General features: G+C 34.8%; 1 protein-coding gene across 7 annotated transcripts in view; it reads left to right on the top strand.

Annotated features, from left to right (window-relative positions):
* Positions 1–13,141, top strand: part of WAC (WW domain containing adaptor with coiled-coil) — an 84,662-nt gene extending 71,521 nt beyond the window's left edge. For all 7 annotated transcript variants that reach the window (XM_025885874.2, XM_025885872.2, XM_025885877.2 and 4 more), the window contains 7 exons: positions 1,260–1,505; positions 2,851–2,973; positions 3,863–4,011; positions 6,858–6,976; positions 8,449–8,635; positions 9,662–9,789; positions 11,679–13,141. In XM_025885874.2, coding sequence (XP_025741659.1) covers positions 1,260–1,505; positions 2,851–2,973; positions 3,863–4,011; positions 6,858–6,976; positions 8,449–8,635; positions 9,662–9,789; positions 11,679–11,748 — 1,022 coding nt within the window. In that variant the 3' untranslated portion in view covers positions 11,749–13,141. The remainder of the gene's footprint in view (positions 1–1,259; positions 1,506–2,850; positions 2,974–3,862; positions 4,012–6,857; positions 6,977–8,448; positions 8,636–9,661; positions 9,790–11,678) is intronic.
* The last annotated feature ends 436 nt before the right edge of the window (positions 13,142–13,577 follow it).

Genomic DNA, 13,577 nt, shown 5'->3' with positions numbered 1-13,577 from the left:
CTGAAACCATTCAGTTTACTTCTGTGAAATGTCTTTATTTCATGTCTTCATTTTTCTGTCGTGTGGGTTGTCTTTTCTGATTTATAGAAGTTCCTTGGAAGTACTTTGGTTATCAATGCTTTGAATGTAATTGGTTTGCTTTTTGTAATTTTCTGCATCTAGATGTCAAAGATACCTTCCGGTTTTTGTCTACTAGTTGTAAAGATTTTAAACGTACATATAGAAGTTTAATCTACCTTAAATTGGTTTTGTTTTAAATATAAGTTTTTATACTGGCAAGACACATTTCACTAGCTGTGTTCTTTTTCTTCATGAATTTTATGGCTATACTAGCCCTTAACCTTTTTCAAATAAATTAATAGAATCAACTTGTCAAATGATGACAAAAATGCTCTTGGGGTTTTCATCACAATTGCATTGACTCTATGTACATAATTTGCAATGACAGCTTTCAAATAATTTTCCATGCAAGTTTTATACTTTAAAAAAAATTTTTTTTGAATATAGGGTATTATGGGTGAGGTTGCTATTTAAAAAGGATCCTTTTTAGTGCTAGTAATTTTTAAATGCTACAAACAGAGCTAGGTGCTTTATATATTTAATTACAAAAGGAAAGTACGTAATCTGGAAACTCAGTTGTTAAGTATAAACAGAGTCTCATTTATCTGCTCCCCTTAGCCCATTTCTGGAGGTGCTCACCATGGTGCCAATCCTGATTCCTTTTCAAACCATTGTCATGTTTGGGAGGGTGAAATACTTGAAATACTGTGGTCATAAACATTTTCACCTTAAATTAAGTCCAGGAGAATTGTATTATCCCTTTATCCTATTAGAAGCTTATCTGAACGTGTAGTTAATATGTAACTGTGTTTGAAACAGTATTGCTAGTAAACAGAACATGGTACTTTTACAATCAGACACGAATATGGTTGAATCACTGCTTTATCAGGTTTTGTGATTTCAAGCAAGTTACATATTCTTGTATGAAACTGGGATATAAAAATGCCTACCTTATTATTCTAATCAGGCAAATATTTACTGAGAACTTTTCTCACCTATGAAATTGGGATATAAAAATGCCTACCTCGTTATTCTAATCAGGCAAATATTTACTGAGCCCCCTCTGTGCTACCTTGGTAAAATTAAATGGGGTCACTTGAATTAGGTGTTTGGCACGTGAAAGTTGACTTTTTGGTGTTGGTTCCGGTTTCCTCTATTCGAGTAATTTTTTTCAGCCTTGTTACCTCCTTTTTACTTAGAGTCAACACCAGGAGACAAATCTGTATCACATTCTTGCACAACTCCTTCCACATCTTCTGCCTCTGGACTGAATCCCACATCTGCACCTCCAACATCTGCTTCAGCAGTCCCTGTTTCTCCTGTTCCACAGTCACCGATACCTCCATTACTTCAGGACCCAAACCTTCTTAGACAGCTGCTTCCTGCTTTGCAAGCCACCCTGCAACTTAATAATTCTAATGTGGACATATCCAAAATAAATGAAGGTAAATTTTCATAGTAACAATTTTTTTAATTCATTTGCATTGTGCAGAATTCTGTGATTAGTAAAATCCCCAGCTTAGGAATGGTCTTTGTTTCATTTTGAAATTCACATTTGAGCTTCATTCTTTTACATTTATATCCCCCATTGTTTAAGGCCTTTGGTATTGTAATTGAGTTAGCAATACTTGGATTTTTCTGTATTTTTTTAAGACTTGGCTTTGTACCTGGTAGTTACTGGAAATAAGCTGTTCTGTCTGTGTAATATGTATGGTAAATTTTTTTTAAGTTAAACAAAGAGCATTTCCCAAAACTGATATAAAAACACTTGAATTCTAGCATATTTCAAAAAACCTTTTGTAAATCATTATTTGGACTATTAAAAATAGGCTAATTACTCAAAGTAGGAATTCAGGTAGTTCCTTAGAATACTTGAAAAAAAATTGGAGATGGGAGGTAATGGGTAACATTTTTCTGTTTTTCCTAGTTAATTGCATTGTTAATTCCAACTTTGCTTTTCAGTATGCTGCTAAATTACTTACGGAGCCACCTCAAAGAAGTCTGAATAAAAGTGCATGTAGTTTTAATTCACAAGCCATTCAAATAGTCCTAAGAGCATTGCAAAATTTTGACTTGTGTACATTGTCACATAATATATTTAAGAGTAGTGTTAAGTGGTTAAGTTCTTCCCTTATCTTAAAAATGGAGCTATTTCAGGCTAGTTGGTCAATAATTCTGGGGTTTTTTGTACTTTTCTGCATTTTGGTTTTATTCTTTTAAGGTAACTATGCCATTGTCCTACATGATAGGTACATGTTTTACTAGGGAAAGTGGGGCTTTTAAACAGTTTATAAAGAAATGATAGCATAAGAAATGTCAATAATAAAAGATCTTGTGCTCTGAAAATACATGATGTTCTTAAATTACCCAGCTTTTTAATGTCTGTTTTTAAAAGGTGGTTGTTGCTGGGTTTGAGTGGTCAGCTTGTCTAATAAAGCATTCGCATGAAATAGCTACCATTTATCCAGTGAATTCCATGTAACCTAAACCCTTTTAGGTATCAGTGAATAGGTTTCAGGTATAATCAGGAGTTACAGGGGGTTCCTGGGTGGCTCAGTCATTGGGCATCTGCCTTTGGCTCAGGTCATGATCCCAGAGTGCTGCAGTTGAGTCCCACATCGGGCTCCCTGCTCAGCCATTTTATTACTCTTATCTTCTAGATTTCTTTTTTGAGAGTTCTAGTTTGAAACACTGCAGTTTCCCCTGGGGGGTTTTTGAGTTTTCAAGTTGTTACTAATGCCGTAATATGCTACTCTTGTGTTTTTATCTTAATTTAAGATATGTTTTTAGTTCTTACAGCAGCTGTGACACAAGCCTCATTGCAGTCTATAATTCATAAGTTTCTTACTGCTGGACCATCTGCTTTCAACATAACTTCTTTGATTTCTCAAGCTGCTCAGCTCTCTACACAAGGTATTCATTTTCTTAGGTATCGCTAGAATTATATATTGATTTGGAGGGGGAGTCATAGCAAATTTTTTTTTAGTCTTTGAAGAGATTAGCTATAATGATTTGATGTTTGGTTTTTTTTTTTTTAACACCAGTATTTACAGTATTTTTGGGGGGGGGATGAGGCAAGCATTGACATTTATCTTGCAGTATTGCCATTAAATCTGTAATATATGTTTAATTCAGAATTTGTCAGTGAAATAGTTTACTCCATAAACTGGTATGTCCTCAATCTTTGTGAAACATTGAATATATTTTAAGAGTTGAAGTTTGGTTCAGGCTTGATGTTTGGTAGTTTTTGACCAGAGGATACAGAAATGCTCAAGTCCTTTCTTAAATTAGCTATTTTCTCTTTTTCTTTGAAAGCATCCAATGGAAAGAGACATACATGGGAACAAAGGAGAAATGAAAGGGTCACTTGGACTTGTCCCCCAACCCAGTTCAGAAAACTGATAAACTTAGCCAGGAACACTTGTTCTAAAATTGAAATATAATAGTGAAAAAGACTCAACAACCCTCTGGTGAACCTCATGAGACAGGAGATAAAGGCCTAAATGTAGAATGAAAAAGAAAATAAGAGTGGTGACGATGCCTTCCATGTGAGAATAGGTTCAGGCTTACCTTCTTGCTTCAGCCTAAGAAAGGGGTAAGGGGAGGCAAACATTGGGTGTGCTTGGTTCTGATCCACAGCTCATTTAGTCTTTGTGGCCCCAGTGAGTATTTCAGATTCTGACTTGCTCAGATAAGTGTTCTCTTTGGGGTTCAGGCGGCATGTGGAGAGATGGAAAGACTTTTGCACATATATTACAGAAGTTTTGGGTTCTTTGAAATTAATTGCTTCACTTTTTCACAGCCCAGCCATCTAATCAGTCTCCAATGTCTTTAACTTCTGATGCGTCATCCCCAAGATCGTATGTGTCTCCAAGAATAAGCACACCTCAAACTAACACAGTCCCTATCAAACCTTTGATTAGTACTCCTCCTGTTTCATCACAGCCAAAGGTATGTTTCCTTTGAGGGAAATTTGGAAAAGAAAGCACTCACTTTTGGAAAAACAAGAAAAAAAAGCCCTTGTCGAGAATGTAGTAGTGGTGGAATGAATGATGGGTGAGAATAGATGCAGGTTAGCTTCTCAGTAAATTGAGGGGGGCTAGAGGAGGGAATTGCATCTGCCACTTATTATTATTAAAGATTATATTTATTTGAGAGCGAGAGAGAGAGAAAGCAGAGCAGGGTGGGGAGTGTGTGGTAGAGGGACAAGCAGACTTCCCACTGAGCCAGGAGCCAGACATGGGGCTGGATCCCAGGACCCTGAGATCATGACCTGAGCCAGAGTCAGATGCTTAACCGATTGAGCCACCCAGGTGTCCCATCATCTGTGCTACTTTTACACGCTGATTGTTTTCTCTTACTGGCTTTGGGATTTGTGATATGGAGAGTGGGATAAAGAAGGGTATACTAATTGTCTTACTATTTGTAGAATTTTTTAGCTCTAAAAGATAGGAGAGAACAGGTTTTCCAGGGGCTTTTCCTCCCATACTTTTATTTTAGAAATGAGTCCGTTTCTGTGCTAAGAGCTTTATAGGTATTACATTTAACTTCACATCATGAGAATCAACTACTGTTTGCTTCATTTAATAGACAAGAAAATGAAGCCTGCAGTTAAATCTAGTTTTTGTGGTGGACTCAGGTTTTGAGGCCTCCGTCTTCCTGAATACAGAACCCATTTTACTAAGCTGTACTTACCTGTGTTTATCCAAGCAGAATCTTGCATGGATGGCTCCCCAGAGCACAGTTCAAAATTGTTGGTCTGTTCTTACTGGACTATAAACAGGACCTTAACAATGCTGCACTCAGATTTTGTACTACATCATTTGAGTCTTGCCCACAAATTCGTAAGCAAATCCCAGTTACACTCATTCCTTGCTCTGTATACTACAAGCAAAAACATTAAAAGATTTGGAAGTTAGTATATGCAAGTTGCAATTGTTTTTTTTCTTAATTGTAAATTTAGGAAATTCTTTTTAATAAAAAGTGGGCTATTTAAATCTTTTATGCCAAAGAATTTTTTTTTTTTAAGATTTTATTTTTAAGCAATCTCTACTCAGTGTGGGGCTCAAACTCACAACCCTGAAATCAAGAGTCGAATGCTCTACCTACTCAGCCAGCCAGGCATCCTGCCAAAAATTTTATATTGAAATAAAATCATACACAGAAGCCTTAAAATAAAAATGCATTGAAACATAACTTGAAATTGATGGTAGGGCCAGGTCTTCCTGTTGGCTCATCCCTTCCCTATTTAAGTCATTTACCTAAGCATGTTTTAGGGTCAATCTGGATTGGTTTTTTTTTTTTAATTCTGTGTTAAACGTATTAGTTTATTACACAGTTTCTTACTGTTTGCCTGCATTTTGATGGGAGAAGAATAAAAATGTGAGTTTCAGCAATAGAAACCTTATTACTAGAGCTTAAAAACTCATCCTCAGGGTGGTATCTTAAGAGTACAATTAAATGATGACTAAAAGTGAAGTGCTAATGTTAGTTTTACAGTTATTTATAAAATTAGCATTTCAAGTCCCTTAAGCATATGGCTGTCAATTTTTTGCATATGAAAATTTTTCCAAGTTTTTTTTTTTTGTAAAGCGGGCATTCAGTGATACGATGTAAACCTTATAAAAATGTTCTTTATAAAAGAACATGTTCTTTTATGTTCAAGTGTAAAAAAAGAAAAAATCTATCCAGAGTTTTTGGGGAGAATACTAATTTAAAAAAATGAAAAAATGAAGGGGCACCTGGGTGGCTCAGTTGATCAAGCATCTTCCTTCAGCTCAGGTCATGACCTCAGGGTCTTGGAATTGAGCTCAGCAGGGAGTCTGCTTCTCTCTGCCCACCCCCTGCCATGTTCTCTCTCTCTCTCTCTCAAATCTTTAAAAAAAATTTTTTTAAAACTGCTATTGGAGGATATGACTTATGGCTCTCTGCCTTAATTTGGGGCTTATATTTAAAACTACTTGTTTTCTCTCTCTGTGGCGTCTAAATATATATAGTATATATATCCCCACTTGATAATCATGGGCCTCTTGTTCCACTTTTGTAGGGTACCATCTCTTTGAAGACCCCTCCAGTTGAATTTTGTATGGCCCGTAGCTCATTCTCTAATAACCAGTCTATACATTCTCTGCATTATGTGGTTGAAATTTGAGCAGCTGTATTTTTAGGATGTGGTAACATTAGTTTTTATTGATATAAAAGTAACAGTAAATCAAAAGAGGTATTTTGGTGTATGGGAAAGAAAACTGGGCTCAACATTAGAAGTAGTTTCTTGTGCTTTTCTGCTGCTAAGAAAGTAATCGTTACGACCTTGGGCCATTTTATGAAGAAATTAGATCTTAGTCTCAAAACTAGACTCTCTTCTAACTACATGAACTTCATTTGATTCTAATTCTTTAAATCTCTAGATTTTTTAGAGTTTTAAGATTATCCAGCTAGATTTGGAGGTGTGTGTGGATTTGGGAACTTAAATGACCATGATTTACATAATCAGTAGTCTATATCACTAATGTTAATTTTATTATGAAACAATTCAGACAACTCATGTTATCTTAAAAATTACTAAAGAATAAAAGTGCTATGGTGAGCGCTGTGAATTGTCTAAGACTGATGAATCACAGACCTGTACCCCTGAAACAAATAATATATGTTAATTTAAAAACATTAAAAGCAAAAATAAATTACTAAAGAATAGAAATAATAGGAACTTTTCATTGGTAGTACTTTTGCTTTTATCTAGTTTCCATGGTATTTATCTATGTGATAGAAGCCTATCTCACCAGATTTTGACATTTCAGGTTAATACTCCAGTAGTTAAGCAAGGACCGGTTTCACAATCGGCCACACAACAGCCTGTAACTGCTGACAAGCAGCAAGGTCATGAACCTGTCTCTCCTCGAAGTCTTCAACGCTCAAAGTAAGTTGATATGTGTTGAAACATTTTTTTCCTTAATATTGCATGCTGCATTGTTTGAATATTATAAAAATATATGTATAATAGAACGTGATCTTGGAAGAATCCATGGATAGCCTAAGTTTTATGTATTAAAAGACTTACAAAGGCAAATCTTATCTACAAGTAGGTTGTTGTCTCTAGTTAGGGAAGCCAGGTTATTTTTGAAGAAAGTGATTCTTTAGAATTTTACTTAGAATGTGATAGGAGTAATAATATGTGATACTTGTACAAAGAGGGCACCTGATTCTGTAATACTTCACTTGTTGGAAATGACCTCATTTTTAACCTCCTCATAGCAGCTTTAGATTTGAGTGTATTGATGAAGCCAAAAATGTTAAATTTAAAACATAGGCTTATATTTCCCAACTGGTATGTGTCAGGTTTTCCTAGTAGCTTCAGCTCTGACCCCCTGTGTGGATTGCTTGTCAGATAGGGCTGTATTGTGTTGTCACGTTTCTTTGTTAATTAACAAATACAACTTTAAAATGATTTTCATTTGATTGATTTTCCTATATTTATTTCTTGCTATGAGGTGGCAAAATAATTCAACTGTTGTTTTTATTGTTTTCTAAACAAGCATTTCAGAACTTATACATCCAAATGAGAGTTGTTCCCTTCAAAATAATCACCTTGGGAAGCTGTCTACTTACTCCAGCAATGTTGCCATTGCTCAGAACATTTTTGGGAAATTCTTCTTTTAAATTGTCTTTAGAGGCTGCAGTATTATTTTAAATATCCTCAGTGTTGAAAACTCTTCATCCTTTGGGAGATTTAGTTTTTGGAAATAACTGAAATTCATTCAGAGCCAAGTCTGGTGAAGCAGGTAGGAAATCAACTTGGGTGATTAAATTTTTGGTTCTCACCACCATATCCCCAAACCCTAGCCCAAACCATTCAGTTTTAGAAGAAGGCAACCAATCTCAGAGTGTTACATTTTTGGTCTTATTTTGCCACTAAACTCATTCATTGCTGTCCAATAAAATGCCTGTATTTTGCTTCACGTTATCTGCCCTCTGATTCAATACTTAAACAAAGGCAATAGATTTTTTCCCCTCATCTACATGTATTTAAGATAGACTGTTCAGTTGTGCCTTATATTTACAAGTGTTAAAATGTGACCATTTCTTAGTTACATTCTTACTAGTGTTTCTGGTATACAAAATCAACAGGTCCTGCTGTGGAATTTGGAAAGCACTCTTAGTTTAAATTTAACTAACATTAGTGTTACTAAAAGGGCTCTTTTCCCCCCCCCAAAAGTGTGTTAGAGGAATATGTGATATAAATACACTTTGGATTTTAAATTCTGTTTATTTGATGTTAATATAACAAATTTTTCTTAGGAATTTGGATATCTTTAATAGAAGGTATTGACAATTTCTAGGATACCGACTTTTTAAAACATAGTGCACATTCAATTCTGTTTCCTCTTCCAGTAGCCAGAGAAGTCCATCGCCTGGTCCAAATCATACTTCTAGTAGTAATGCATCAAATGCAACAGTTGTACCACAGAATTCATCTGCCCGACCTACATGTTCATTAACACCTACGCTAGCAGCACACTTTAATGAAAATCTCATAAAACATGTTCAAGGATGGCCTGCAGATCATGCAGAGAAGCAGGTATGTTACATGACTCACAGCAGATGTTTTACGTGTGGATGAGTGACAAAATATAACTTCTACTTCTAGAAAATCTAATCTAGGTCACTGAATTTAAGCTACATTTGAAATAACTAATTTCTAATTAGATTGCTTATAGTTACCCTATAAAATATTTGGTAAATACTTATTTTAAGGTATTTATGAGATAATATTTTATGGTTTCACATAAAATATTTTAATATAATTATTGTAGCTACCATTATCAAATACTCAGCATTTAGCATGGTGCTGAGTGCTTAATTTTTTCCACTTCTCAAAACTGTTAACCAGGACAGTTAATGAGTTCTCCCATTTTACCGATGAGGCCCTTAGGACCAAATAAATTACATATCAAGGTCACCCAGTTAAAACAATGATGGGGCTCAAAGCCAGTGTGCTTTTTCCACTCAGCCAGCCGCTCTCATAGTTTTAGAACTTCTTCATACAACTACTCTTCTATCTCTCCAGTAGACTAGCACCTAGAAGTTAGGAAACAGTTTTGCTTTGGAATGAGGGACCTTTGGACATTCTAATTACTGCCATTGGCTTCTTCTCTCTTTTAGCGGTTTACTGTCTGCAATTTTCTCTTAAGTTCACAGAGATAATGTTATGTATCTTAACGACCCAAGAATACAGTGAAGGTTCTTTTATCCGTGTTACTCCTGAACTTTACTCTGGCTGACTCAGCATCTTTTATTAACTACAAATCATGAGTTCTTCTATCCTAGTGCTGTGCAGTACTGAAATTGGAAATACTATTTTCTCCAGAAGTTGAAGGGGGAAATTTTGAAAAGTACCTTCCACCATTAGAGACAGTTTTTTTGGTTTTTGTTTTGGCTTTTTGTAAGAAAATCATTTTCCCCCTTAGATTCACTATCATTTTTGTGGATTTAAAGGGGAAGAATTATTCTGTAATCTTGGTATAAAGTTGTACTCAGAAATTTAATTTTTTTTGTATGTGATTGTGATTTATATTTTATGTGATCTTTATTTATCTAACTATAGGCATCAAGATTGCGAGAAGAAGCCCATAATATGGGAAGTGTTCACATGTCAGAAATTTGTACTGAATTAAAAAATTTAAGATCTTTAGTCCGAGTATGTGAAATTCAAGCAACTTTGCGAGAGCAAAGGTAAGTTTTTCATGGACAAAGTTTTTGTCTTAGCATTATAGATCTTAAATCAGACTGAAGAATATAAATCAAATTCATTTCTGAATGTAAAGTTCTCTTTGATATGTCATGTTCCATAACACTGTAACTGCATTACAAAAAATGTATATATTTTAGAGTTGGGGGCAGGGGGAGAGAATCTTCAAGCAGACTCCCTGCTGAGTGCGGAGCCTGACACGGGGCTCTTGTCTCAAGACCCATGAGATCATGACCTGAGCCGAAACCAAGAGTTGGATGCTCAACCGACTAAGCCACCCAGGCACCCCACACTATGACTACATTTTTATAATTTAACTAATATTCCTGGTAAATGGTAATGGCATCTAGATTTTAGTTCTCTAACGCATGGTAAATGCTTCATTAGACTTTATTCTTAAAAGTCTGTAAGGTACAGTAATACTTGAAAAGTGAAATGTTAGAACACTGTATGTTAACTATTTTGTAATCTTTTAAAAAATAAGAATATTTTGAAAAAAATTGTTGGTGGTCCTCTATTGCTGAGCGTACTTATTTCAGTTGAAATTTCAAATCACTATTTACATTGTCTTTGGATCACCTATAGATCCCTTAGAAATTTAGTTGTCTAGCAAGTATATCTATTTTCTCAATTGTTTTCACCTAAACTCTTAACTGTCTCACACTTCTTAGACTAGTATCCTACTCAAGTAAGGCTATCTACATCCCAGTAAATAGTATAGAACCTTTTTAATGCATCTTACAAAATCAAGGACAAACTTTTAATGGCCTCTCACATCCTGTCTATTTAAGTCACTGGGTCACAAGTAGAGTTAGTCTTAATATGAAACCACAAATATTTAATAAATACCAAGTTGGAATTTATAGTAAACTTGGAAAAGTAAGTTTTTACCTAATCTTTCAATTACTAAACTGTCTGGAGTTATATTGTGAATATCAACTGGGATTTGTTTACTCTAGGATTGCTCTGAAAATACTTCAAACATGCATAAAACTTGACAACATTTTGGCTTAATAAGACAGATGATTTGACTTTTAGGAAATTATTTGCAGCCTCAACTATTGACACAGTGTACACTGGTAAATACCAAGCCACTTTATGATTATGCCTAATTCACTGGTACAGGCAGTAAGTATCATACTTTACAGAAGAGAGAGGTCAGAAGGGGAACAGTTTTATGAAGTTCATGAAAATCTAGTTTGTTTTAAATATGCATGTCAGTTGGACTTTGACTCAGCTCTTTTTTTCTGAGCCTATGTTTATATTGAGAATTGTTTTTCAATATGATTAAGCTTCTTGCACCTAGTTAATTCTAGGCTTACTCTGTTGTGGCCTAGAAAACATATGCAGTATAAGTTTGTCTCATATTTAATACCTGCTGCTGTGTCTGTGTGTGTGTCTGTCATACAGCAAACAAACCATATTTTAAATCAATCTTTATAGTCAAATTACTGAGAAATTGTTAGAAAACTAGGAAACATTCTAACTTTTGTTGTCCTAATTCTTTAATAACATCATACATTCACTGGTCATTTTAACTCTAGGCTAATCCATATGTATTCATTTTTAAAGATTTAATTATTTGGGAGGGCAGGAGAGGGAGAGAGAATTTCAAGCCGACTCCCTGCTGTGCACAAGAGCCCTCTGGGGCTTGATCTCACGACCCTGAGATCAGGACCTGGGCTGAAACCAAGAGTCAGGACACCTAACTGAGCCACCCAGGTGCCCTTAGATTAATCCATTTTTAATTACTTAGTTTTAATTGTAGTTTACTCATCTTTTTAAAGATATTTTTGTAGTTAAAGTTTTGTTTGGTTTTTCTGTAACATTTATATGAACCACACAAGTTCTAATGCCTTCTTTTATTTTTCAGGATACTATTTTTGAGACAACAAATTAAAGAACTCGAAAAGCTAAAAAATCAGAATTCCTTCATGGTGTGAAGATGTGAATAATTGCACATGGTTTTGCATACAGGAACTGTAAATCTTACTGCCCATTCTTAACATTTTTGAGCTGCATTTAAGTAGACTTTGGACCGTTAAGCTGGGCAAAGGAAATGACAAGGGGACGGGGTCTGTGAGAGTCAATTCAGGGGAAAGATACAAGATTGATTTGTAAAACCCTTGAAATGTAGATTTCTTGTAGATGTATTCTTCACGTTGTAAATATGTTTTGTAGAGTGAAGCCATGGGAAGCCATGTGTAACAGAGCTTAGACATCCAAAACTAATCAATGCTGAGGTGGCTAAATACCTAGCCTTTTACATGTAAACCTGTCTGCAAAATTAGCTTTTTTAAAAAAAAAAATTTGGGGGGTTAATTTATCATTCAGAAATCTTGCATTTTCAAAAATTCAGTGCAAGCGCCAGGCGATCTGTGTCTAAGGATACGATTTTTGAACCATATGGGCAGTGTACAAAATATCATGAAACAACTGTTTCCACACTTGCACCTGATCAAGAGCAGTGCTTCTCCATTTGTTTTGCAGAGAAATGTTTTTCATTTCCCGTGTGTTCCATTTCCCTCTGAAATCCTTGATCTGATTTTATCCATTTTTTTAAGGCTCCTCTTTTTCTCCTTTCTTAAGGCACTGTTGCTATGGCACTTTTCTATAACCTTTTCATTCCTGTGTACAGTAGCTTAAAATTGCAGTGATTGAGCATAACCCACTTGTTTGTATAAATTATTGAAATCCATTTGCACCCTGTAAGAATGGACTTAAAGTACTGCTGGGCATGTGTGCTGAAAGTACATTGATTGCTCAAATATAAGGAAATGGCCCAATGAACATGGTTGTGGGAGGGGAAAGAGGAAACAAAGCTAGTCAGATGTGAATTGTATCTGTTGTAATAAACATGTTAAAACAAACAAAAAATTGTTATTTTTCTTTTCCTTCGGTCAATGCATATTAGAATTTGAACTACCTGGGGATTCTTTATCAGAACTATTCTTGTTGAATATTTATACTTAATTGAAATAATTCCTTAAGGGAGGTTTTGTTTAAAGCATATTAACAGGGAATTGTGTATAAGATATTTAATGAAATATGAAATTCAACAAGAATGATTAAGTCATTTCCCAAGTGGTTGTCATTTGTTATAAACCCTGGTTTAACTTGTCTTGCTATTATGACATTTCATTTTGAAGGATGTTTGTGTTGTAGCTAACTGTTCAAGTCTGGTGCTGACTGCTGTTCTTAGCCATCACAAAACGCTAAATTTGTGTAATTGGAGCTTCCTTCTGTTATCTGGAAATGGTGGGAAAGCTCAGCTTTGTATATTGTTTCCTAAAGTATATTAAAATAAAAAAAGAAACTATTGCTACTATAAAATTACCTTGGCTTTTTTTTTCTTTTCTAAAATATTGGTCACATGGCCTTAGCATGACACTGCCAGTATTATATCAAATCACAAGGGTTTCTTTATGCAGAAAATTTAATTTTAATTTCAAAATCTTACCCGATCTAGAGACTTTTTTTTTTTCCTGTTGAAGCAGATGTATTTATGTGCTTTCAGAACTGCCAGCACCAAGGGCTTACTTTGTGATGTTAGACGTTAATGTTACTGCATTTTTGGATATGAAAATTCCAAAATTGCTCTTGTGCTTTAAGCATATTTAAAGTATAGATGATAATGCTCAGACCTTTCAATAAACTTTAAAAAGTAAAATGTAAGTGATAGTATGAATGATACTTTCTACAATACAAAAAATGTTCCAGTGTAATTAAGAGGAATTAAAATCTTATACTGGAAACTGGGTTTTTTTTTAAT

The sequence above is a fragment of the Callorhinus ursinus genome, unplaced genomic scaffold (genome assembly GCF_003265705.2).
Source record: "Callorhinus ursinus isolate GAN/ISIS: 27379988/994484 unplaced genomic scaffold, GSC_fseal_2.0 scaffold62, whole genome shotgun sequence".
NCBI classification, from domain to species: domain Eukaryota; kingdom Metazoa; phylum Chordata; class Mammalia; order Carnivora; family Otariidae; genus Callorhinus; species Callorhinus ursinus.
Note: the sequence above shows the minus strand (reverse complement) of the source record. Positions and strands in the feature narration are given on the sequence as shown.